At 37.0% G+C, this 25,112-nt stretch overlaps 1 protein-coding gene across 2 annotated transcripts in view; it reads right to left on the minus strand.

The window, feature by feature from the left end:
* The window catches only part of GRID2 (glutamate ionotropic receptor delta type subunit 2), a 731,038-nt gene that overhangs the window by 301,980 nt on the left and 403,946 nt on the right, over positions 1-25,112 (minus strand). For both annotated transcript variants that reach the window (XR_005828679.1, XM_040599440.1), the window contains exon 3: positions 9,953-10,237. Coding sequence is in view for 1 of the 2 variants with exons in the window: in XM_040599440.1 (XP_040455374.1) it covers positions 9,953-10,237 (285 nt within the window). In the remaining variant the exon portion in view is untranslated. The remainder of the gene's footprint in view (positions 1-9,952; positions 10,238-25,112) is intronic.

Below are 25,112 nucleotides of genomic sequence, written 5' to 3' on the forward strand. Positions count from 1 at the left end.
CCTAAAAAAATTTCAGATCACACTATGACCAGGAGAAAAGAAAGATGGCACTATTCACCAACAGTAATTAATCTATCCACCTCCATCAGTGTATTTCATCTAAATTACATGGTGCTCACTTAGTACTTTGGCTATTTCAAAACGGGTTTACAGTCATTAGCTCATCCTCCTTCTCATACCATTTTAGATCTGAGAACATTTTCCTCACAGTATCCAGATGATAAATACCAACTGATTCAGCTGTGGCAGTAAAGGTGAATGCGCCCGACATAAATATTCACTGGCTGATTTACACAAAAGACTACTTTATTTGTACAGTTGATGAGAAAAGCCTTTGTATAATAAATGACACTGTTCAAATTCTTAGCAAGAAAGCTTTATAAGACTAGCACAGTGATTCTTCCTTACACAATGATGGCTGAAATGACAGCGACTATTAATTATGGAAATGCACTGTACAGAAGGGGGATGCGCAGCTCCAGCCGAACTATGATGGTGCCACTGCTCCGCTTAAAGCCTTGAGCAGTGTTCACATTCCTGTGCATGTGCTGATATTTATTAACATGGTTAAGATCTAGACTGAGGAAAACAACAGTTTGGCATAATCATTCAAAACCAGTCCATACTACTTTCACAGGAGTGGGATTCCCTCTTATTAGTTAGCTTATATGTAGTTCAATGAACCTCCAAAGTAAAACAGACTAGTAATACTAAAAAAATTCTACATAGCTTCTTCGTATTAGTGTTTAGGAACCGAGAGTGAGCAGCTATTAGAACTAGTTTAACTATCTAGCTTCAGAGAATATAGTAGCAGTAAATTCAGGCTCACATGTTTAATTACATATGAAATCTCATTTATATTATCAAAAGTTCTGGAACCTAACATGTGGGGATAACATTTCTTTGGGAAACTGAAAATTTGTAAATGTTAAGAATGATCAGTTTTTCCTCCCTTGCTTGCAATTTTCTGATATTTCACACATGCAAAAGGACAACAAATTTTCTCAAATTTCATAAAATGATCCAGCTGAGAAAAGGGAAGAAAAATATATTTATATATTCTTTTATTATTTGAAGATATTTAGAATTCCAACTGTAATAAAAACAAGCTCAATTTTATTGAGATGAATCTATTATGGTACTACTGAAACGCCTATGTAATTCTTATTTTAAAGGATCATCCAAATGCCATTTACATCAATTACTTTCTAGTTTGTCCTATATCAAAATTATTAGAGATTATACTTCAAATAAGTCAATATAGATAGTCTCAAACAGCTGAATCAATGTTGGGGGAGAGATACTAACTTTTACAGTTCTTAAATCCTACAAAACATAAGTTTCCAACATTACTGGTGATTGACACATGATTTTTCCTTTGAGTTTCTCAGTTTTTTAACTGGAATGAAAGAAAGAAAGGAAAAAGCAAAGGATAAAAAAGATAAATAAAATTGAAGCTAGAGCTAATCCTTAAGAGCACCAGCTGCTACCTGAGCTTCTCAAAAATGACAAGGGAATCAGATTGTGATCACCCCTCACTGTGGAGGCTGACAAGGCAATATACTCTATAATCACGTACTTTTGAAAGTGTAACCTGCTTTCTAACTCTTCGTTCAATTTCTTTTTTTTACTATAGTTTGTATTAGAGACTTCCAAAAGGCAGGAGTTGCCTTTGAGTAAAACAACCTTTTACAAAGAAATAAAAATTTCCTTGCCTGGTGCCTCCAAAGATTATAATGGCTTAGACCCTACTGCTGGTTTTGTGCCAAACTTCAAAAATTATACTTAAATCCTATACAACTGTACAGCACAGATGTATACCTCTGTCTATACCTATATTTAATAGCAAGTGAACTACACTTCTGTCTATGATCCACCAACTCTCCCTGTTGGTTTTCATAAGCATGAGGAACCAAGCATCCCTTTCCAAGGAGGGGGTAAGGAATAGCATTCTGGTAATAAACCAAGTGTGACTATGTGTGTGATAACCTTACTGCAGAGAAATTGTTATCTGATTGTGCATCAATCTGCTCCTTAATAATTTTCTCAGTTGATAAAAAGTTTATACTATAGAAACAGGAATATTTTATGAGTGGACTGTGCTGTGAACAAAAGCTATAAAAGTGACGCTGATAAGCTAAGATTTAGAAATACTGTAATAAATATTTTCTAGCTTTTTTCTGAATCATTACTTCCTCTTTTTCTTGATTGGCTAAAACTCTTAGAAAAGTTCTCTTTTCAATTTATGATAACAGCTGACTTTTCTGATGTTACTGTGCCTAACTCATGCCTTTTTTCCAACGGCAGTATAATTTATTCAACATGCAAAGTACTTTGTTCAATAGTTTCCTCATGTGGTAACAGTTCATTTATTTAGCTGGCAAAATGCCAGTTTACAAACTCAATTTTAGTATTTCTGAGAAGTTATTAAAACAGTGTGTCGAGAATTGAAAAAACTTCACAAATGGTAGTAGAGATTAGTATACAGTTCAGATATTCAAATACTCTTAAAATAAGTCACTTTTCCTCTGATGCTTGCAGACTGTGTACATATATGAGAAACCTCATGCCTCTGCAAAACCTTGAGATAACATCTCATTTACAGCTATCACCCATTACACAGATACTAGGAGAACATTTAGAGTTTTATGTTGACCTCAGCACTGAAATTCTAGATATAATAAAATATTTGGTGTTCCTTCCTTACTAATACAACTCAGACGGCTATGAGGGCAAGCCTTCAAATACTTTATACATTCCATCCTTAAAGACAACAAACATGAGAGAATGAGAAACCATCTCTTACCTTCCTACATATTCACTTACAGTTCCTGGAATGCATTTCGCCAACTATTATGTGTTTGAAAAGCAAAAGCATGGCCATTGTTCCACTAGAGACATTTTATAGAATAGTTCAGTTATCTCGAACTTGAATAATTTTAAGGTCAACCAAATTATATATTCAATTTCTGGTGGCAATGTCAATCAGAAAAAGCAAGTTGTTAACAAAAGTTCTCACAAACAGATGCTAACTTGCCATATAATTGACACATTAAAGTTACACAGATGAGAAATACATGTTCCTTTCCTTATCAGGATGACATAATAAATACTAAAGGAAAAAAAAAAAAAAGTTCAATAATAAGCTTGAATTAATTATATGTTTATTGAGGCACAGTGAAGTAAATGAGTATGGGAAGCTGGCAAAGAGCCAGATGAGTAATAAACAGTTTTAGGACTGTCTGGAGACAGGCTTGAGAATATTATAATCATCAGGCAGCTGAAAACAGCCTCAGGGTAATTATAAGCATTTGCAATCTATTAAAGGGAGCATGATTCTTTTATGAATCTATATTAAACTTGCATTAAAACTTTAAATGATTTGAAAATGTTATGGTTTCAAACACATCTTTTCACCGGTCATCATATATTTATTTCTGGAAAATGTGCATGCAAGAAAGTGTCAATGGAATTACTTTGTTTAAAGGAGATAGTAGGAATCCAAGGTCCATACGCACAGGTGGGCATTATCTCAGAATATTACCCCTCTTACAATACAGGAGGTAGCCTCTCTGCAAGGAGCTCAGCCTTTTGAGTTCCACGTATAATCCCTTTTTTCCCAGGATCTTTAAAGAATAGTATTCCAATCTTATTGCATTACACACTATTTGAAAACAACCGCCTTCCTGGGGCAGGAATGGGGAAAACGCTCTCTTCATATTTTCACAGACCTCTCAGACTGGAATCCTCAGTAATACAGATCTCACTGCTTTCCTCATTGAGATTGTATTTTATATTTGTCTCTTTCTCCAAAATCCTCTCTCGGGCTGAGCCTGCGACATCTTTCTACTGATGTGATCAGGTACCTCGCACCACTGCCTTCATTCTTTCCAGGTGCACAAATTATCTGAAACCCCAGCATATTCTGAGGAACAAGAAGGGAGATCCATGAGGATGTTTCTGTGAGACAGATTCCCTCTAAAGTCTTTCCTACTGTTAATCTCCTCCCCTTTCAGAAGAGTCTTCAATTACTTCTTCAACCTCCATTTGCAATGAGAATGCCTTCTTTAGCTTCACAGGGCAAATTCCCTTCATAGCCTTAATGCTTGTTTTGTTTCTTTTCTTTACAAAAGTTAAAATAAAATTACCACCTAAAGGAACGGTAAGTACCCATTGCCAAATATAAGTAATATTAGTAGGAAGGTGAAAAAACTGTAAGCAAAAATATCTTAGTTCTGGAATTGGTAAATACCACAAATGAACAGTGATGTTTGCATATCAAAGGCACGGTGGGTTGAAAAACAAAATGTTAGGTCAGAAATTTGGACAGAGAAATGGGGTTTCTTAACCTTTTTTTTTAATATAAAATGCAGAAGGGTTTTAAAATACTACTGCCACCACTATGAAAAAAAAAAAAAAGAAATAAGACAAAATTCATTCTCCAGAAACAATCTTATTTTCCTAGCCTTTCTAGATGAAGTGCAGAATCTATCTGCTTAGGTACTAACAAAACATTAAAAATAAATATTTTCAAACAGCTAGACTTTCTTGCTTTCATCTTAGAAATGGAGATACCTACACTGTACATTGCACAAAATCCACAATAATGTTTTTGCAATGATTGACTGATTTCTTCATAAAGAATTTACTACAACAGAAAAGTATCTATGTATTCCTGGAAAATACAGTGAACTGTAAACTGCCTGAAGAGTAAGACATGAATTACAAAAGCTTGCCCCTTGGTACACTACAGAGATAAAACCCAGCAATATGCTGGGATTCTAGGTCAATTACTCTGCTTATACAGCCTGGCCTCACACACTCAGATCTCAAATGACTATTTCATTTGTTTTCCTCTGTGACTGAATGTGTAAGGGTCTTTTTCATGTTACTGTTTGGGGACTGGCCGTTGTCAGATGCCAGTCTGTGGGCTAGGAAGGATTTGCTGTTTCAAATCGCATTTTGCTTGCTTTGAACTTGAAATCATAAAGTAAAGATGTAATAACTTGGCAAAGCTTGCTGAAAACATTTACAGATGTCACTGGCTCTTTTTATAAATCTAAACTTTGCAGTTTCCAAAGGTGTAAGTTATACATTTATAGTATCCAGTCTGAAAATGTCTTCACTGAAAAGGGTGCTTAAGGTCCTAAGGAAGAGTTCAGAGACTTACTGGAGGAACTGCCCAGTCTCTACACTAGCTTGTAAGGAGATGCACAACTATCCTCTGCAGCAGAGTGATCCTATGGTTTGAGCTGAGCAGTCAAAAATGTAAACAGCAGGAGCAGACTGGGCTGCTTAAATGAAGTAAATTTGGCTTGTACTTACTGCGTGGATAGTAATTTTAATAGCAGGTTGAGAAAGGCATCAGTCTACTGCATAATTTCACTGCATTTCATGCCGCCTACTCTTTAACTCTGCAAGAAGACTACCCTTAATGGCATTTGAAGAAGTGTAGAATTGTCCTTGAACGCTTTTAATATGCTCATATGAAATTTTCTTAAACAAAATCAGATTTCATGTGCCAGGTAGGCCTTTATCTTATTTTACTTCAAGGAACATAAGACACTGAATACAAGCAGACTGACTACACTATTTCCACTGGAATTTTGATCTAGATCATCCCAGCAGAGAACAAGGATGGTGAAAAAGATGCTGACTCATCTCATTCTGATTTTCACAAATTCATCTGAATACACTAAATGTGAAAATACAATTGTGGTAATGAAATCCAAACAAACATTACCTAAGTCTGCTCAAGTCGAAATGTTCCCTTTTCTCATCTCCTCACTCATTAATTGTTACTGTGTGTTAGCTTCACATTATTTATTGGCAAGGCTCCACCACTGACAAAAGACTATGGCTTTACTATAATCTCTCACTAGTTACTCAGCTTTAACTAAGTTGACAGCAGCAAAATACTTTTTTGATTATTAACAAGGTGTCTTTTATTTGGTATTCAAATAACCAGCCTACTTACAATTTCACTTGGAAAAAACTCATCAGTTAAAAACTTAGGTGTCAATTATTTCAGAAATGCATTTCTAACTCACTTCTTCAACACCCAGCTGGTTATGACTTAATGAAAGAATTGTTTCCTTTAAAGACTTTGACTGTCTTTGTTTGTAAAAAACCTTTAAGCAGACTTGAATCTTCTAGCATCTAGATAGAAGAAGTGTTGAAATTTTAAAACTGAATATAGTTGTCTACTTCTATTCAAAAAAGAATTTGGGAGTTTTGAAATACAGTAACATTGGGGAGATAACTCTCAGCCCTGCAGAAAGACACATTTCCAGTAATAAACAATAGTCTAACTCTCTGATAATGAAAAGGAATCTATGATAGACTGCAAGATAATAATCTAAAGCAATCCACTCCATAGGACTGAAAACCTATGGTATTGATAAATTGACACATAAATGGTTGCAGCCTCTTTTAAAGGTGCAAGGGATCTGGTTTAGCACAGTATTTACTTTTGATGTGAGCCCTATTTTACTGTAGGAAAATTTATTTTAAATATGAAAGGCACGTTTTCATTCATAGAGTGAAAGTATTGGAAATAATTTCAGTAATACAACTCAAATATTTTGTAAAATGTTAAATTAAATCACTATACAAAATTTTTCAGAAAGGAAAGTGTTGGTGTTCTGCTGGTTGCTGGAACCATTCAAACAGCATTTTCATATTTTCTAACTTACAAAAAGATGGCAACAATGGGAAAAGAAAAAAGAAAAAAAAAAAGGATTAACACATACTAGAATCTATATCCCCATTACTTCTCAAGTGCCATTTACACTATGGAGACATCACTTAATGTTATGACACACACCTTGAGAAGGAAAGATCACTACATACAAAAAGCCTCACCCGGGCAAGAAATTGCTGTTTGCACAAGTGCCAGTTCTGCAGAGGACAGTGCAAAACATATCAATAATCTCTTCCTAATATGAATTTAATTCTAATACAAGTGTTGCTCTCCCACCTACTTTAATGTTTAATACTAAATGTTACATTGAAATGTCTAATATTAAACTGCTGCAAGCAGTTAAACTGAGCAAAACTTCCAACCAGAATTTGATTTTAGGTCTGTATGAGCTGAGAAAGGCAGTAGGTCCCACACTGCAGCAGACCCTCTCAGGCAAGCTGAGGAATGAGTGGGATATTTTGGAGGGATTTTCAACCACCCTTAGCTGCACTGACACAACAACGGGACTGTTTACCCCTGGACTTCCACCCCATTTCTGCATGCCCAGTCTTGATTTCTTTCTAAAATAGGCACAGAAGCAAAGGGTAATCTGGGATTCTTGGGCCAACGTTCTTTTACAAAACCCAAACCAATGTCGTGTTTTTTGATTTTTATTTTTTAAAGTATTTCACGTCTATACACCCATCTATATGAACAGCTTTCCCAAACATCACAGAATCATAGAATTAGAATCTGGTGGGAGTTCAGGACATGGTATAGTCCAGCTTCCTGCTCAAAGCAGGATGAATACTGGATTCAAACTTCTCCACGCTACAGTCCATTAACAAGTGATTACAGCTCCCCTTTTCATGCCCTGAATTTCTCCATACCTCCCCCTCTGTGCAAGCCCTCCTATGGCTAATACAGAACCTGGGAAGAGAAAACGTGCACTGCTAACATACTGGAAATGCTTTGAGTATATCAATAAAATAGCAGGAAAAGGGGGAAAAGCAACATAGTTTGTTAAGATTTATAATAAGCTCCAGGCAAGATTGCTCTCTAGGGACTGATAAGAAAATAATGTCATCGTAGGTACTAGGAAAACTACTGCTATAGACCAAAAGCTGACTAGAAGAATTAAGAACAGACAAAATGTGTCAAGCCTAATGATTTCTCCTGAAACAGGGTAGGGAGGAATTAGAGAGGCATTCTGGTATGAGCAAGAAGAGAGACAGAGAACAACTCCTAGGGTAATGGAAATAACAAGAGAGGCCTCAGGTTACAGTTGGTGATCTGAAACGTCTGTTCTCTTGTTCCTTATTAAAGGTGGAAGAGGAGATAGTAAATGAAATCAGAAATATAAAGTTTTATAAACAAAATGTAGGAAGCAAAAAGAATATAGAAACTGCTTGCTGCCCTAGGATGTCTGTTGAAATCAAGGATTTAGCACAATTCATACAAACATACCTTTGCATAAGCAATAGCCCTATCCAGAGTTGCAGATTAACTGAAAACTCAGGCTGCATTTAAAACCTTTCTATTCATGATATTAGTCCCAAACTATGCACATATACAAAAAACACCACCACAAAACCCCTAAAACCCCACAACCCCATCCCCCCCAAACCACACAAATGGTTAATAAAGGAACAGATTGTTCAATATGTACTAAATGTAGAAGAAAAATTTTGCACTTTCCCCTGATGTATATGATAGCGATCACTGATCAGAGTCAGATTAGCAATCGATTTTGGCCAGTATGGCATTACTTGTAGACTACTGAAGCCAGAACACCGTAGAGGCTGGTAGAAAGACTTAATATTTACCAAATGTCACATCTTGGGATGACATGTCACTGCATGAGTTACAAGTCTGAAACTTATTCCTTGTAGGCAGACATCTGTGTTACATAAGTCACACCATAATCAGATTCCTACCCACAAATCAAGAACAAAATGACATAGTGTCTGAACTACGTTCTCAAATTAAACAATGAAACTTGCATAATTTAAAACCAGTATGTATGAATATATTTATTCAAAACCATTAATTATAAAATTGGTTCAAGGTTTTTAAACTCAAAAATACATGCAAGAGGGTATCTTTTAGCTAGCAAGATTATGATCTTCTTCATAGGTACATTGCTACTTAAATGCACAAACTCATAAACCATGAACAAATATACTCTTTGCTGCAATCTTTTTGGATGGTTTTTGTGTGCGTGTTTTCCTTATCCTATGGCTGGTGCTTTTAGGTGCTTCTCTGTTATAAATAGGAATTCTATTCATCATTTTCTATTGTTCTAATTTAAGAATTTATTATGTAGCTGGGGAACAAAAAAATCAATAACACCTGACCTGAATGCACCAGATATTATGCACAGTGAATCGCTGAAGTGAGCATTTTTCCTTAACTTTGAAAATAAGTTTTAAAATGTTCATCCAAACCAGTCATGATTACTTCTGAATAATGGATGCATCTGAAGAAAACAGGTCTGGTTTCAAAGCAATTTTCCATAGGAAGAAGATCATAAAATCAGTTAGATAATGCACCTGTACTAGGGAAAACTATCCAGCTCCCCTCTCAGCCATAGAAAATATCTGTTCTGAACTCAGCTGAGTCACCAAGTTGGATGGCGCAGTCTTGTGATGCTGCCATCTGTGTCGCACTTACTCTAGCACACAATCATCAATTCAGCACCTTTCAGGAACACCAAATGAACTCAATAGAAGGAACACTGTCTTCTACAGCCTCTCCTCCTCAAGTTATTCTTTTTACAGAAGTTATCTTTAAAAGTTTTACATTTATGAAGAGAAGCTCAATTCTTGCCAAGGCCTCTGACCTACATTCACCACTGCTTCAGCGTCTGGCCATCAAATATATGCCAACAAAGAGGAGAGATTCACCACGCAATAAACAGTTCTACAGAATGCAAAATCTTACATGTTGCTGCTTGAATTGTCTTCTTATATTTCTACGGTCCAAAAAACAAGAGAGCTTGCTCAAAACTTTTATGCTTCATAAACACTGGCAGAATAGAAAGCCAGAAGAGTTGTCCATTTATCAGCTAACTCAAAGAAATTATCAAATAAACCTGTAAACATTGATGGATTTTAGAAATAGATTTCTCTGAGGTGCTGTGAAATGCTGACAGAACCATAAATGTTCATAAGCAAAACGTAACTTATTGGAAGACTAGAAAAATGTAACGTGACTGCTTTCAACAGAATTACAGATTTAACAAAATTACCCTGCTAAATACGTACTTACCGTAGTCGTTATCATAAAAAATAATGAATTTCTGCCAGGCATATTCTGTGACCACCCTCAAGATGACATCGTTTAAGTAGACAGGGGGGCGGACAGAGAGCGTGTAGTCATCATTGCGGTTGCTCCTGGTGAGCCCACAGCCGCTCCTCGGCGTTCCTGCTGTTGAGCGCTGGATGAAGAGGTGAGGGATGTGCATGGCATCTGCCAGTGACTGCAGGGATCCTGCTGACGTGCAGCCAATGGAGCTGACAAGGGCCAGGATGCCTTGGTTCATCAGGTCACAGGCTGTAAGACAACACAGGGATATTCAAGATGAGAGGGGTTCAGCCCATAGGGCCTATTTTGCTGTTGAAATGCAGACACTGGTATTTGCAACACAACAGGTTCAATCAAGTAAAACAGAGAAAAATTTGCACACTGAGTGGTTTAGACTTGAAATTCATTAAAATAATGCGGTTTCTCTATTCACCTTGAGCTGTCTTGTGGTGAAAGCTGGAAGACTGCCCTGTGCACCTTGCCCAGAGATGAATTACCCCTTGAAAATGACACCCACCCCTGGGCCTTCTGAGGAACTTTAAGAACTGATTCCAACTACCAGATTAACATGATCACCTAAGGAGATAAACACTATTCAACGTCTAGCACAACGGCTCCATTGATAGGATCATTTCATTATACAGAGAAAAACTGAAGAAATAATAGCTCAGGCTTGCCATCAACTTTTGAAGACAATGTATATGTATATGATTACACACATTAACTTGCCCAAGCAAAAAAATGAGTTGCTTTTGGATTTTAAGACATATATGCAATAATCTTACGTAACTTTTTTTTTTTTTACCATGAAAAAGCTAGTCATAAGTAGCAAAATATTTTCAAAATTCAGCGAACAGTGTATACACATTTACTTTTATGGCTTCTTTAAGGAAGGCACGGAGTTGTTAATGCAAAAAGTAACATCTTGTAACTAATGGTCCTGTTAATGAGAGCTGTGTTACAGCAGACAGTCTGAAGTATACCACCAATGACATCCACATTAATACTAAAGGTGTTTATAATGATTAATGTTAATGCAATCAATAAATATCAAAGGAATTAATAATGATTAGGTCTGTAATTTTGAAGGATTTCCCTGTGAAATAAAGCAGAGTCAAGTGTTTATATTAGGTTTCTAACAGACTTGAGAGGTTGAATGAAGAGACAACATGGGTTTTTAGCATAATCCCCAGAGCACATCCATGGCTAAATTTTTAAATACTCCATTTGCCACTGGCAAAGCTACATGTGCAGTTAACCTGCACTTACACACATACATTAGGTAATGGAATGGTAAAGAGTAATATGTATTCACATATGAATAGCTAATGCTAAACTGTGCAATTACTTATTTTGCAGGAATATTCTGTACACAAAACAGGTGCAGGTAAAACCAAGAAACACACATGTGAAAAAATATTCCCCTAAAAATACAAAAACATATTTTAACACCAGACCTGTTGTCTCATATCATATGGCTCTTACTCACAGTAAGTAATGTTTTACTTCACAAACATTTATCGATCTCAATGGGACTATTTACAGTGTGAGGAATAGAGTTCCACATTCAGGCCCATGTGGAGACTGACTTTGTAGCAAAGGACAGCACCAGAGGTCAGGAATGCAGAGAACCACCTTCTAAAGCCAGTGCATTGCTCTTATTAAAATATGGATATCTGGAACATGCCACGATTCCCAAGGCATACTTATCCTACTGAGACTCCGTCCAATGGGAACATTTCTGACTATGTTTATGCAGATACCTATGGGAGTGCAAGTGTTCCCACAGAGAGGTTTCAAAGTCTTTTGGCTTATGATAAAATGTTCCCTCTGTATATGTTCTGAATATAGCTCAGCTTTTGGGCCAGCTTCTGGGCTTCAGGTTAAAAGTAACACATTTTCAATAACCATAAGTATCCTTTTTCAGAAAGGTACCAAATATCATTGGTAATTAGACAAAAAAATTATCAGTATTGCACAAGTTTCAAATATTCAGAACATTTCAAAACAATCTTACTAGCTATTATTCTTTTATGCTGGTTGTTACATTCTTCAGCATCACTTTCAACAAAGATAAAGGGCTTGTCAAGTTATCTTTTTTAGGGATATGCTGAAACTCTTTCTTGATATATCATTCTCCTGCACCAAGTACTGCAATATCTAGGTTGCATATCCCAGTGAGATACTACAGCTTGAGAAACAATTTTTATTCAAATATTGATCTACCCATCAATAAATACCTGTAGCTATCTATATGTCAATAGATAACTTCATAGCTAGATAGCGATAGACAAATAAAATTGATGTTAGATTTTGCAAAAGCCTGCTTTTGATTCAGCAAAAATTTAAGTCTACATGGTCCTGATGCCACCTGTTCAAATAAAATTTGTAGCGTGACCCTCCAGTTTCTTAAATGAGACTTCTAAAAATATAGCAGAGTAGAACTGCATTACAAAAATTGCTTGAAAATGTCTAAATTTCCAGGCACACTTACAGACTGAGAGTAAGTACTATACTCCCAATAATGTTATGAAGTAGGGAACACGCTTTTATGAAAATTGTTACTGAAACATGAAGGCGAAGAAAACAGCACGGTACATTTAGCTCCACAGGGACGAATGTTAATACTGGCAAACAAACTGATTAAAGGATTAAAATCTTCCCTCTTGACACTGCACCACATTTGTTACAATAGCCTCAGGACTGAAGTTGCCTGTGTGGTTCTTTCTTTCATGATATGCTTATGAGAATCCTGTGTGCTGGACTGGGGCAATATGGACTTAATTATGCTCACAAATAGACCTTATTCCTGTACACTTAGAGACTACTTAACATACAGAGAGTTAGCTCCTGAGTAAAGGGCTATTATCTCAGAGGCAGGTTTTTCTAGAAGATGAGTGCATAAGTTGCAGAGTTTGCCTCAGGGTCACTTTGACTGGATTGTTGTTTAAACAGAAATAGGATTTCTACTATATATATATATATATATATATGAAGTAAAGCCTATATGATATGTCAACCTTATGTATGATATTGATATTTTCCTTAGTCAAGCAGAACTTCCATTGGTTCCAGCAGAAGAGTTGATTGGTAATAAACACCAGACAGGTCTACACATTTTCTTAACCCTTTTTCCCCCTATTTGTTTGTTTCACAAACAAAAGTCCTATTAAGTCCTTTTCCTAGTGATCCAAATCTTTCAATTATCTTATCAATTGACTAAAACCTCTGGTTCAAGCATATTTGAAATCCTGCTTGCATTCCTTTCTTGAGCTTGAGCAAAAAGATAACCAAGTGATATTTTTGTCCCATCTGTGTTAAAAAAATCCACACGCTCACACATATACATGTATATAAGGACTTAAATGTTATCTTGCTGTTCAAAACTCTGTTGCAATTTAATCTACTATGTCCTCCTCAGAGATTGTATGTTGAAGCTGGTATTTAGTCTGCTGCCAATATGATCAAGGAATATTACTTTGCCATCAACTAGAGAGAGAAAAATATTGCTCTGTCTTTTAAGTCCTCAGTCAGGACAGGAGAGATGTCCAATTCAAACGGACTTGAAAAGCTCCATTGAAAGTTTAACAAAGAAGGAGCAGATTAGTAATGGTGTTCATAAAACACTATTGTTCCATACCATTAGCTATGTTTAAACATAAGTTGTCCAGACATTCATTTGCCCTCATAACCACCAGATCGCAGATGCTATTAAAAACTGGATCTTCAGCTAAAGGAGTAAAACTCACCACAGAATTTTACACGTAACATAGGGATAATACCAAGAATACCTATAAAACAACATAATTTAAAATGTTTTTCCATTGTATATACATGGAGCATGTATAGCACACACTAGCATGTACCCAGCATTACTTTTAACTCTTTAGCTTATCTTGTCTTTTTCAAAATGCAAAATTACTGAATTTCCAACACTACTCGGCTGATCATCAATTAAATGTCAATCAAAAATCAATCAAAACAAAACTCCAATCTTTTAGAGTAAAATTTCTTCTAAGCTAGTTTGGCATGGCTTCTAAAGAAAATAAAAAATCTAATTTTGTGGTCAGTATGCTATTTTTAAAACTAAAGAGCATAGCCAATGCAATTTGAAAGAAATATTTTACATCTAGACTATCAGCTGGTATAAGCACTTCCAGCAAAGCAGAACTTAAATGGCTATGGTTACAAATGTGTCCTTAAAATGTGTTCTCTGTAAAATGGAAACAATTTTAGGTCCTTAAGTAACTACTAGTTGCTGTAAGTTAGAAAAAAAAAAAAATTAAAAATCTATAAATAAGAGCAAATTTAAAAACAGATGCAGGCAGAAAAAACAAATATTGAGATTTTACTATTGCTATGAATGTGAGCATATTCTTACTTGTTCTTCTCTTTCTCTTCCTGATGATAAATCATAACAAATTACCTTCATACACCACAAACTGATGAGCCAAATTTAAAAGAAAAATAGTAAATGATATCTGGAGACCTTAGAAACAGTCAAATTTTGCTCCTATTAAAACTGCTGGTTAAAAAAAGTCAGACCAACTCTTAACATTATTTTTTGGAAAATGCTAAGTGCCGTGCTTAAAAAGTGGGTTGGGTAGTATCCCTTTAAATAATCAGAGATGTATTTTAGGGTCCTTCTTTTTATCTTCTATATTTTAGAAATTACCAGGGTCCTTCCAGAACTCTAATGTTGCTTGAGTGAGCGTATGTTGGGTGAACAGGAATTAGATCTAAATCCTGTTAGTCCTGGTCCCATGGGCCTGACCTGCCCCAGTGTCATTCCCCTCAACATCCTTTTCAAAGCTGGCAGAATTTCAATCTCACTGCTCCTGGATGTTTTCCACATATTACCCACATTGAGTAGTGCTTCAGAGCTATTTAGCTGGATGTAAAGCTGGGGGGAAAAACCCTCTTTACCAGTATCTCTGATTTGGACTACGTAGAGGTGGTCTATAAACAAGTTTTTATCTTGTGCATCCACTCTGTATTTTGAAACTGCTATCAAGCACTCTGAAACCAAGAGGGCTCAATACAATTGTGCCAGATGAGCTTTCCCTTAATTTCTTTAGAAGGTGAGTATAGCTTTTTATCTTCTTACTCTCTTTTGGGGTCTGTATGATTCACCACCAGATGGATCACAGGTTCTCTGAAAGGATATTCAGACTTGTTCCCCATTCTAAAAAAAAATAGCCAAGAACCTAAAATCTGGTCAGAGGTCAGGGAGAAAAATCAAGTCCATAAGAAACTCAGGTTTTCCCCATATATTAGTCATTAAGAGAATACTTACATATTTATTAATACATTGTGGAAATTCATCATCCATTCCATCACTGAATTTTTACTAACTCACATCCAAATCAGAATAAAAGCTGGTTCAAGGGGCAGAATACATTAGGTGACTTGAACATCAAAACCAGAACTTCTATGTAGCTTGGAAAATATAAGCTTTTTTTTTTTTTTTTTTTTTTTTACTTTGAGAATAGTATGTTTCTGGCTGCTCCTCAAATCCTTTCTTAGTTTAGGGATGCTGATGAAGACTGAAGGACCATAGCATGTAAATTCCCTGTTGCAAAGGGTAAGAAATAAGTTTAAAGTCTGGATTTCTTTCACTGAGATGTTCTGCTCCCTCCTCCTCAAGCAGCTATGATAACCACAATGCAATTTTTTTGGTCTTTGTCATCTTTAAAGAACAGTCCCAAAACAATTGTGAATTCATTGCAGAAAGATAATGTGTTCACATGGAAAAAAAAAAAAGCCATAAAAACTTACAAGAAGTTTAAACAGATAAACTACAGGTCTTTCTGTTTGGCGTTCATCATTTCAGATGCAAGAAGTAAGGATAAAATGTGATTATGAGACCCATGATCAAGTGAGCCTGGCTTCAAATTTTCAATAAATCTTCTTAGTCACTTTTGGATAGCAATTCTTCTTTTGCAAATTATTTTGCCTTCATAACACAATGGTTCATCTCAGACTTAGAACTGAATTATTTCAAGATGAGTGACAGAACATTTTTAATATAACTTGAAAACTATTGAGAAGGAAATAAGGGTAAGATGGGAGGAAAAAAAAAATTGACTGGATTTTAAAGAATATTCTCCTCTGCAGTGCAGAGAACAGACTCTATCCTGTTCCTTTTCTTGATAAGGCTATAGAAAGCCATTTCATTTACATCTTCTCTGTAAACATTAGCCAATTTTCCCCTAACCTCCACTACATTTTACACAACTTGGACAGCTAACAGTATTTTAAATTCACTTGTAATTAACCTTTAAGGGATTTTAGTTTGTCCTGACTCTAAAACAGACTTGTGTTTGAGCCTTAACAGCTGTGCTTCCTAAGCCTTGGGATTTCTTTGTTTGGGAAAAATCATCCAAACTTCTGATATCTAAGAGTAAAAAATATTACCAGAGAGTGTATTTGCATTTCTGTTGCACAATACACCACAAACGCTTTTAGAAGTTTTTACTGAAAAGCATTTTGTGAGCGTCTTTTTTGGGTCAGATTTCTTCCTGTACAAAAGCTTTGCTGATTATGGTAATGTTAAATCCATCATATTAAAATTTAATAATTCATCTGAGCCTTAAAAAAATAAACTAGAAGTCTCACAAGTTAGAAGGCAGGTAAGACTTATACACAAACGGTATTTTGATACCAACTCTTGCAGGGCACAGTGGGAGAGCTTGAAAGAAGCACAGCTGGCGAAGCTTACCAAATGGAAGGCTCCGCAAGTTCTCTTTTTGGACGAAAGTCCAGGATATTTTTTTGTTCTTTTGTCCAATTCTAGAGGCACACAGAAGGCATGTGTCTTGCCAGATTACCCCATCAGGTAGAGAAACAGCAGTACAATGTCTTCTATTTTTTGAATCTGGTTTCACTTGGTATTTAACAGTTGCACCCAGGCTTTGTCTCAGAGGAGGGACAGCTTTTAGCCCTTCAAGAAGCTTGAACTGCTTTGAAAAACATTGTTAACCCCCCAGCATTTTAAAGAAGTTACACAGCCACACATCTTCAGCTGAAGAATGGCTTTAGCTGTTGTCTCTTCTAGTACGTGAACATGAGTATATTCCCCAAAAAAGTGCCACAGCTTCTCAGGGTGCCTGTGGTTGAGGTAAAAAGTGGTTGTAGTGCTGACAGGCCTGGAAAGAGAAGACTCTGTCAGCCAGCATTGTTGTAGAAAGGTTCTGTATGAGTGCTAATGGGTGGAGAGGGGCAGGGAAAGGAGGTTAAATTGATTAAAGCCAGGCAGTGACATTTATCGGAGAAAGGGCTAGAGATGCATCACAAAATTGACCTCTAGGATCCTGACATCCCAATGGGGACGTCCATCTGAAAGTTAATGTAGCCCATTAGAAAATAAGGAATGCAAGGAAATCTGGGTCTAGATTCCAAGAATGACCCCAAATTCCTCCCTCTTTTTGTGCTGATCCCTCAACTGACACAAGCCAAATCTCACCTACTGCTAACATCCTTGTTCAAAGTGTCACATGAGCGATTTGCATTCATCCATTCAGCAAAATGAAAGCTTTTCATGTGTAGCCAAGTAGATTACACTTGATTAACTATTTAATGATGAAGCATATATTATTTTAGTCTACTGTGCGACTTCCTCTGTCCCTTAGTTTGTTTGTCTTCACCCTTGCACTGTTGCTGAATTTTTAATCTCCCTAACCAGCACTGTTTGAGAAGTTATTAAGCAGCACATAGTGTCTGATACCCTTTTAGATAGCTAGCTTGCCTGCTGCAGAGCAGACAATTGCTGCGTAGCAGCAATTATACAGAAACAAAAAGGCTGTCTTAATATAAAATTGAAGACAATTTTAGCAAAAGATGACATCCCGATAAAATCATAGGGATTTACTCTAGCTCTGTGTTCTCTAAAATGCTGTGTAGAAGTACTGAGGAGAAAACATCAACAAAAAACCTGTTTAAACCCTGAGCATCAACAATTCTCTTTTTATGGACTTGCTCAAAACAAGCCAGGGCAACATTCTTGTTGAGAGAATAAAACACTGAACTTGATGCCGTTTGACAAAAATTACACTTTCCTTGCCACCTATCAGACAGATTGTCAGCAATTTTCCCTTCCAGCCTTTCTGTCTCAGATCTAACTTTACCTTCCTGTCTACTTTTTTTTTTTTTTTCCCCTGCCTAAGCATTGCAGAATACTGACTTTCATCCCCCCATTACCTGTTTTCCCTTTCTCCTTAGGAACTGCCCCAGCCAGGCAAACCAACTTGCTCTCCCTCTTCATGTTTCCTCCCTCATCTCTTCTTTTAAAACCTTTTTCTCCCCACCTACGCCACTGCATCTCCTCCAGTGTGAAGAAACAAGAATCAGAGGACTTGACACTGGACTGAGAATCTGAAGGCTCATATCCTGGTCCGGCCTCTGCTATTACTTTGTAGCATGACTAATTTTGGATGAGTAATCTGATTTCTTTTATGCTGTGGCGATTATCATACTTTGACACCTTTGTAAAGCAGGTGATGCATGATCTAAATACAAAGGATTACATTTGTGTTTCCCCCAATGATTTTTTCCAAGGTTAGAAGGCCCATTTCTTAGCGTAATTCACATTGCCAGAACTTCCTTTACATCTCCTCTCTTTTCTGAGTGCTCACGCTTCATAGCCTCCCTTTCTTGCCCAAACTATTAGTATGGAGACAACAGGATCTGCTGTAGAGATGCAGTGTGAAGCATAATACCACAACCTAGTCCAGGGCAGACAAAAGAATACACAGCTGGTAGCATTAGTTTAATTGGAAGCCCTACAATGGAAAGAGCTGCCTGTGCTGCCCTAGATGAGCTTGGCATTCTCCCAAGCATAGATATTACTGAACAATACTGCTCAAAATAAGACCATCCCCCAAAGGAAAATAAATCTGTGAGCAACAATCTGGGAGAGCTTTCTTTCCTACAGTGCAAACAACCAACATTCCGAGAATGTTCTGCTAAGGGGACAGTAAAACAAAATTTTTTTTTTTTTTTTAATCTAACATTGTAGAAAAAGAAAACTATGTTCATAAGCCAAAAAAGGGCACACAATTTTTTCTCTTTTTTTTTTTTTAAAAAAAAGCAAAGAAAAAAAGGAGGCAATTCTAGTAGACAAGTGAATTGAACAGAGCAATTTGAAGAGCAAATAATACTAAGACTAGATCTTGCATTTGCCATGAAAGAAGGAAACAGACTTTACATCAAGATAAAAGAGCTTTGTATAAGAACAAAAAAAAAAAAAACAAAAAAAAAAACAAACCACAAGGAAGACAGTACATAAATTGCAAAAAATACATGGGTGTGAAAAAACCGAGAAGTCTGTAGGAGTTCAGAACATCAGTTCCATTAGCAACTTAGCCACTCAAGAAAACCTTAGACGAGTCAAAACAGCTATCACCATTATTATTTGCTAAGAATAGACATTGTGCTTATTTCACTGACTGACACACAGAATAACAATCATGAGAAGAATAAAAATATCAACTACCTTTTATAGAACAGTTTTTTATTTGTAGCTCTAAAAATGCTTTGCAAACAAGCTCAGCATCTTCATCTCTATTTCACAGAAGAAAAAAAAAAAACCACAGATGTGCCAAGGGGAATTACTTGCCCAAGGTCAGAAAGCAAAGCAAGGAAATTGTTTTCCATGCCAAGCTAAAACATGCACAAAGACAGAAAAAGTCTTTTGTTGCAGCTTTTCATTGTTTGTTTTGTGCATTATTGTGCCATTGAAAGCATTTTATGTTGAGTCCAATATAACTAAGCTTTAAGAAAAGCAAAGATTTGAAAGGCAAGGCAATGTGGCATACAACAACAGGATTAAGTGACAGAGTTCCTGATGTATAAGTGACCCCACAGCAAGAGCACTGTTGATTATGGGGGACACATACTACAATACTGAAACACAGGCACATACATAATAAGGAATGAATCAGGTAAATAAAACCAGAGCTGCAGCTGTGAGACAGTCTTGGCAGATAGCACAAAATGCCAGCAGACATGGGGAATGTATTAGAAGTAGAAAGATTCAATAAAGGACTAATCATTTCACAAGGAAATTACACATACAGCGTTCATCAAATCATAGAATGGTTTGGGTTGGAAGGGCCTTACAGGTCATCTAGTTCTAACCCCCTTGCCACGGGCAGGGACACCTTCCACTAGACCAGGTTGCTCAAATCCCCATCCAAACTGGCCTCGAACACTTCCAGGGATGGGGTACCCACAGCTTGTCTGGGCAATCGGTTACACTGAAGGGAAGTTGTAAGGTATTGAGGTAAGGGCGAAGAAGGAACGGGTTGTGATGACCACGCATGGAAAATTCAACTCTTGGGAAATAAACACTCATGATTGGGCATTTTGGAGAAAGGCATAGACTTATATCAGACTAGGTATCTGGTACCAGAAACAGAGGAAACCAGCATCTGAACTCACATTACTTACAAACATCCTCAGCATAGTTTCATGTCTGATATGCAGCATGACTGGTCCGAACAACCTCAGATAAGCTACATATTCACTAGCAACTACATAAGGTGGTGAAAGCCAGAACACCACATTTAAAAAGGGTTGAGGATACAATGCTTATGTAGTGAGTCTATCAATTCAGAATGTTAAAACTGTACCAGTGGAAGGCATAGGAATAGCAAAAAAAGAGAACTCACATGTTTTCACAAGGAACAACAATAACATAATATGAAGAGTGAAGGATGTAATCACAGCTTTGAGGTCATAGCGAAGGATATTAGATGCTAGATGGTAAGTGATAAGACAGTGAGATTTGCAGCTGGGAAGTAATAAATCCATTTAGACATCAAGGAGGAGGATGTAGTTTGCTGTGATGTGGGAGTAATAGAAGAGAGCAGAAGATACAGGAGGGAGGCCAGTAACAGTGATACTGTAACAGCTGAAGTGGTAGATAGCCAGTGCATTGACAAATGTGTCAGTTAAAAGGGCATTGAGGAAAAATCAGCACGGTGCATGTTAAAGGCAAAGGAGAAGCAAAGCCTAGCAGCAGTGAAGAGGAAAGAGAAGACAAAATATGCCTAATTCTGAAAGTCTATTTTTTCTCCCTTACTCCAGGAATAATAATGGTGCAATGTCCCTTTGGTGCCAGTTGCAACCTTTTACTGAGATTGTTTTGACTTTAATGGTTGCAAGAGATGCCAGGAAAAGAAGGTAAAACAGTTTTTCTGTTGCTTGACTTTTTCCAATGTCACAGAAAAAGAAATTTACATAACTACAAAATGGAAAATAAACATTTTCAATAAGGAGCATTTAGGTAACACTAAACATTTAACCTTAATTGAAAGCAGCAGTTGTTCTAAACCATGCATACCACGGTAAAATAGGATTGCCAGGAGATTTGAAACCCATCTCTGACAATAAAGAGACACATGTACAACAAAAGACATAACCAACCAACTATGAGAAATCGATTGACACAAATCCTGTTTGGAATCAGAGGCAAAGCTTTCCTTTGCCTGTAAGTAGCATTTTGGAACTGTGCCTCTCCCTTACAAAGACAAAACCACGTAACCAGTGTCACCTTCCAAAATTGGAGCAGAAGTAGTTTTCGCTGTATAGCGCAAGGCAGCAGTGCCACATGCAGGTCCACCACATGGAGTGATGCAGTTGAACTACTGAGTCTACTTGCTTGCTTTTTGCTCAAATGGAAGCTACAGATTTCTTCCACTCTGAAAAACTTTCAATTGCTATTGGATCTAAGCACCTGTGCTCACTGTGTTACTTCAGATACCAGCAACTTTATTCCTTCGTTGCAGTCTTCAGTCCTGTGGGTGCAGTATTTCATGTAGTGACTGACATGATTTTCTCTCCTTTCTGCAATGCCTTCATGAAACAACTGCCACAATAACTCCATGCAAGAGTAGTTACACCACTGCAGGATTCTGCCTTCTTGGCATATTTAGTCATTTTGCATTGGTATGACCTCACAAGTTTCAAGCAAGTTCTTCTGTCACTACTGGATGTGAATGAGAGTGGAACCAGGATAATTGTGTATATCGAGAGCTCCTGGCTGTGGATTGCAAATAGCTTCATACTCTTCGGCTTGATTTTTCTATGCAATGTCACAGTGGAGGCAAAAAACGCAGGGATGTTTGCTACAGATGTTAAATGCTTCTGGGGCATCACACCTCTGTGTTTAGCTCCAGCACCAAGTTCTGCGCCCGTGTGGAAAAAAAGACCCACTATCATTTAGCTTGCATAGCTTGCAGGGATGCCCTGGAACTGGCACTAAACCAGAGTACTACATACTACCATCTGAACTGCAGTACCACAAATGCCATGCCGTAGGACAGGAAAGAGGCAAAAAAGAGTAAAGAACTGACAAACAGTATTCTTTTCATTCAGGCATAACCAATACTTTATGCAAGCAAGGACATACATTTATTCCCATTTTAGCCAATATCTGAGGTATATAACAGATTAATATCGGAAAAGCTGAAGTTACAAAAGTCTGTTTTACTGCCTCGTACTTAGGTAAGCAGGAAATAAGTCTGCTGTATGCATCCTACATGCACAACAGAAAAAATGTTGGTGTTTCAAAACTGTTTCTTTAATGCTGAGTAAAGCACAATTTTCTTAGTTATGTGAATACTGCCAAGGGTGTCGCAGCAATGCCTACATGGTCTTTGTGCCATTGGGCTAGTCTGATCAAAGAACAGACACTGCCTACCTTTCCCACTGCATCTCATTAGTGTGCTGCAAGAGGTGTTCCACAGAAAAAAGGAAGGTCAGTTTTCAGAAATTTAATTACAGCCAAGAGTAAATATTTTCAAAATGCATTGTAATGCATGAGTTTGCATAATTCTAGTACATTATTCCATTGTCTGTAAGTCTGTTTCTGCAGAACTTGTATAAAACAGGAGGCTTAAGCTTAGCAAATAGCCATGATCTCATTTCACCAGTTTTGAAAGGTGTGAAGTTTTCTGACTTTGGCAACAGTTATGCCTGATCTTTGCCTATGAATTAGTGAGGAGACAGCCAAAGTACACTTTGCCATTTCTCAAGTTCCATACGATCAATTATTTTCCTTTGTTAGCAGGGGAATTTCAGACTGCTATATACTAAGGCACCATTGGCCTGTATTTTTCTCTTTCTCTCCCCCTTATTGCTTTTAATACCAGCTTATTTTTAATAGGAATGTACTCAATATAACAGATTATTTTTTTTAAGAATTATATGCAAATATTTTCTTATTTGGTATGTCTGCAGCACCCATACACACAAATATGTATGTATACAAGAAGTTATCACATGACTGTCTCCAACTTCTCCTTGTGCACAGGAGTATACGGGATAAGCTGCATGGACCAAATGCAAAACCAAGACAAAAAGACAGGTTTCAACTTTAAGAACATAAGCCTTCATCGTTTGTGGAGGATGCCTGCATTTCTAAGCCTTTAAGTCATCCAACCACAGAAAAAATCTAAGGTCAGTGGTTTGTAAAGTTTCAATTAACACAGGCACACATTTAGTATTAGTGCAAAAGATAACGCAAAATCCAGTGAATCTGTCTCCACAATAGAAAATGAAAGCCTTTTCTAGCCCAAAATTGACATTTGAATTAATGCAGCTTTAATTCCTTTTTATTTTGTATGAAGGCAGATGAGCAATATCAAATACCATGAAACAAGAGGATTTGCACAGAAGTCTGAAACACATATGACTGTCAAATTACTACACTTCCCAAAGCAAGAAATAAAAGGGGAGACAGAGCAGAGAGAGGAAAAAAAAAAAAAAAAAAAAAAGAATCCTCTTCCTATTAATTTAACAGTCTCACCAGTTTCTTTCAAGGGGAGATGCTTTTTTTTCTTGTCCCCTCATAGTATTTGGACTGCTTGGTGCCAATCAGCACTTAAGGCAATCTAACTCCATAAATGCCTTAGGAATGCCTCCCAGGTATCATCAACATGCCTTATCCCAGCTCCAGCCTGAGGGGCCTTGACTTCCCCAAGACTTCCTTTCTTTTCAAAGGCAATGCAGGTATAGAGCCTTGAACAGTCCTGTATGAAATGCTTCAGCCTACCTCCCCAGCAGAACAAACTGCAGCCACAGTTTTAGCACGGAACTTGTGTGTTAACCTCGCTTTTAATGTTTGCCATAAAGCCAATAAGCTATATAGATATTTCTCTATATTTCTCTATCTACACTGTGTTTTGCAGTAGAGTCCTATGTGAACTTCCACAGAGGAGCCTGGGAGATCAGTTCTCTTGTGTTTTCATGTACAGATTCTTGGGAAGGTGTCCAAGTCTACCACCAAAACACAGATTTGCAGATTTCACTGGAGAACAGCAATGAAATATACCATAAAAGTTCTTATGATATGGGAGGAAGTTTCAGAGGTCTGCAGACCATAAGCGATCCTCAAACGTCACCTTTTCTAGGATCTGATTCAGCTGTTTCTCAAAAATAACAAATGTGCAGTTCAGGCCATGGTTAGTTCTGAGATACAGTCCCCGGTTGAATGCATCCTACTGCCCTATAATCATGCGTACACCAAGACATCATGATATGGCTTGTTTCTAACAGCTGAAGGAAAGCTTTCTTCACATGCAATTTTTTTATACCTGGGAGTATAACAGAAATAGAAACTTCTTTCGCTGCAGAATACGTGAACTGCCCACTGCCTTTGGTTATTGTCTTTTTGCTGTTAACAGGAGCTGGCACAGGCTCAGAGATTCACAGTAGCACATCCTGCTGCAGAGCTAGGGACTACTGTTATTTGTAAAGCGTTTCCTCTTTTCAAAAAGGAAGATTATAGCACATAATACTGTTTCAGTGGACCGATACCTTTGTTTTATTTTTAATAGATACAACTGCAAAGGGAATTGTTAACAGTATGGTTGTTATGAAAAATAGATTAAAAAAAATGATATGCTTTATAGAGAACACTGCTCACATGAAGAATGATAAAAGTAGTAGGGCAATTTTCTTAAAATACAGGTTATGACCACTTTCCTGCAGCTGAAATAAAGAGGATTATCAATTCCACAAATCAGAAACCTGATCATTTCAAGCAAGGGGATTTTTGAATAACACATCCGTATGATGTTAAGAAAGCCTGGACAAACTAGACTGGGGAAACCTTTATGTA

Source organism: Falco naumanni, chromosome 1, assembly GCF_017639655.2.
Source record: "Falco naumanni isolate bFalNau1 chromosome 1, bFalNau1.pat, whole genome shotgun sequence".
Classification (NCBI taxonomy): Eukaryota; Metazoa; Chordata; class Aves; order Falconiformes; family Falconidae; genus Falco; species Falco naumanni.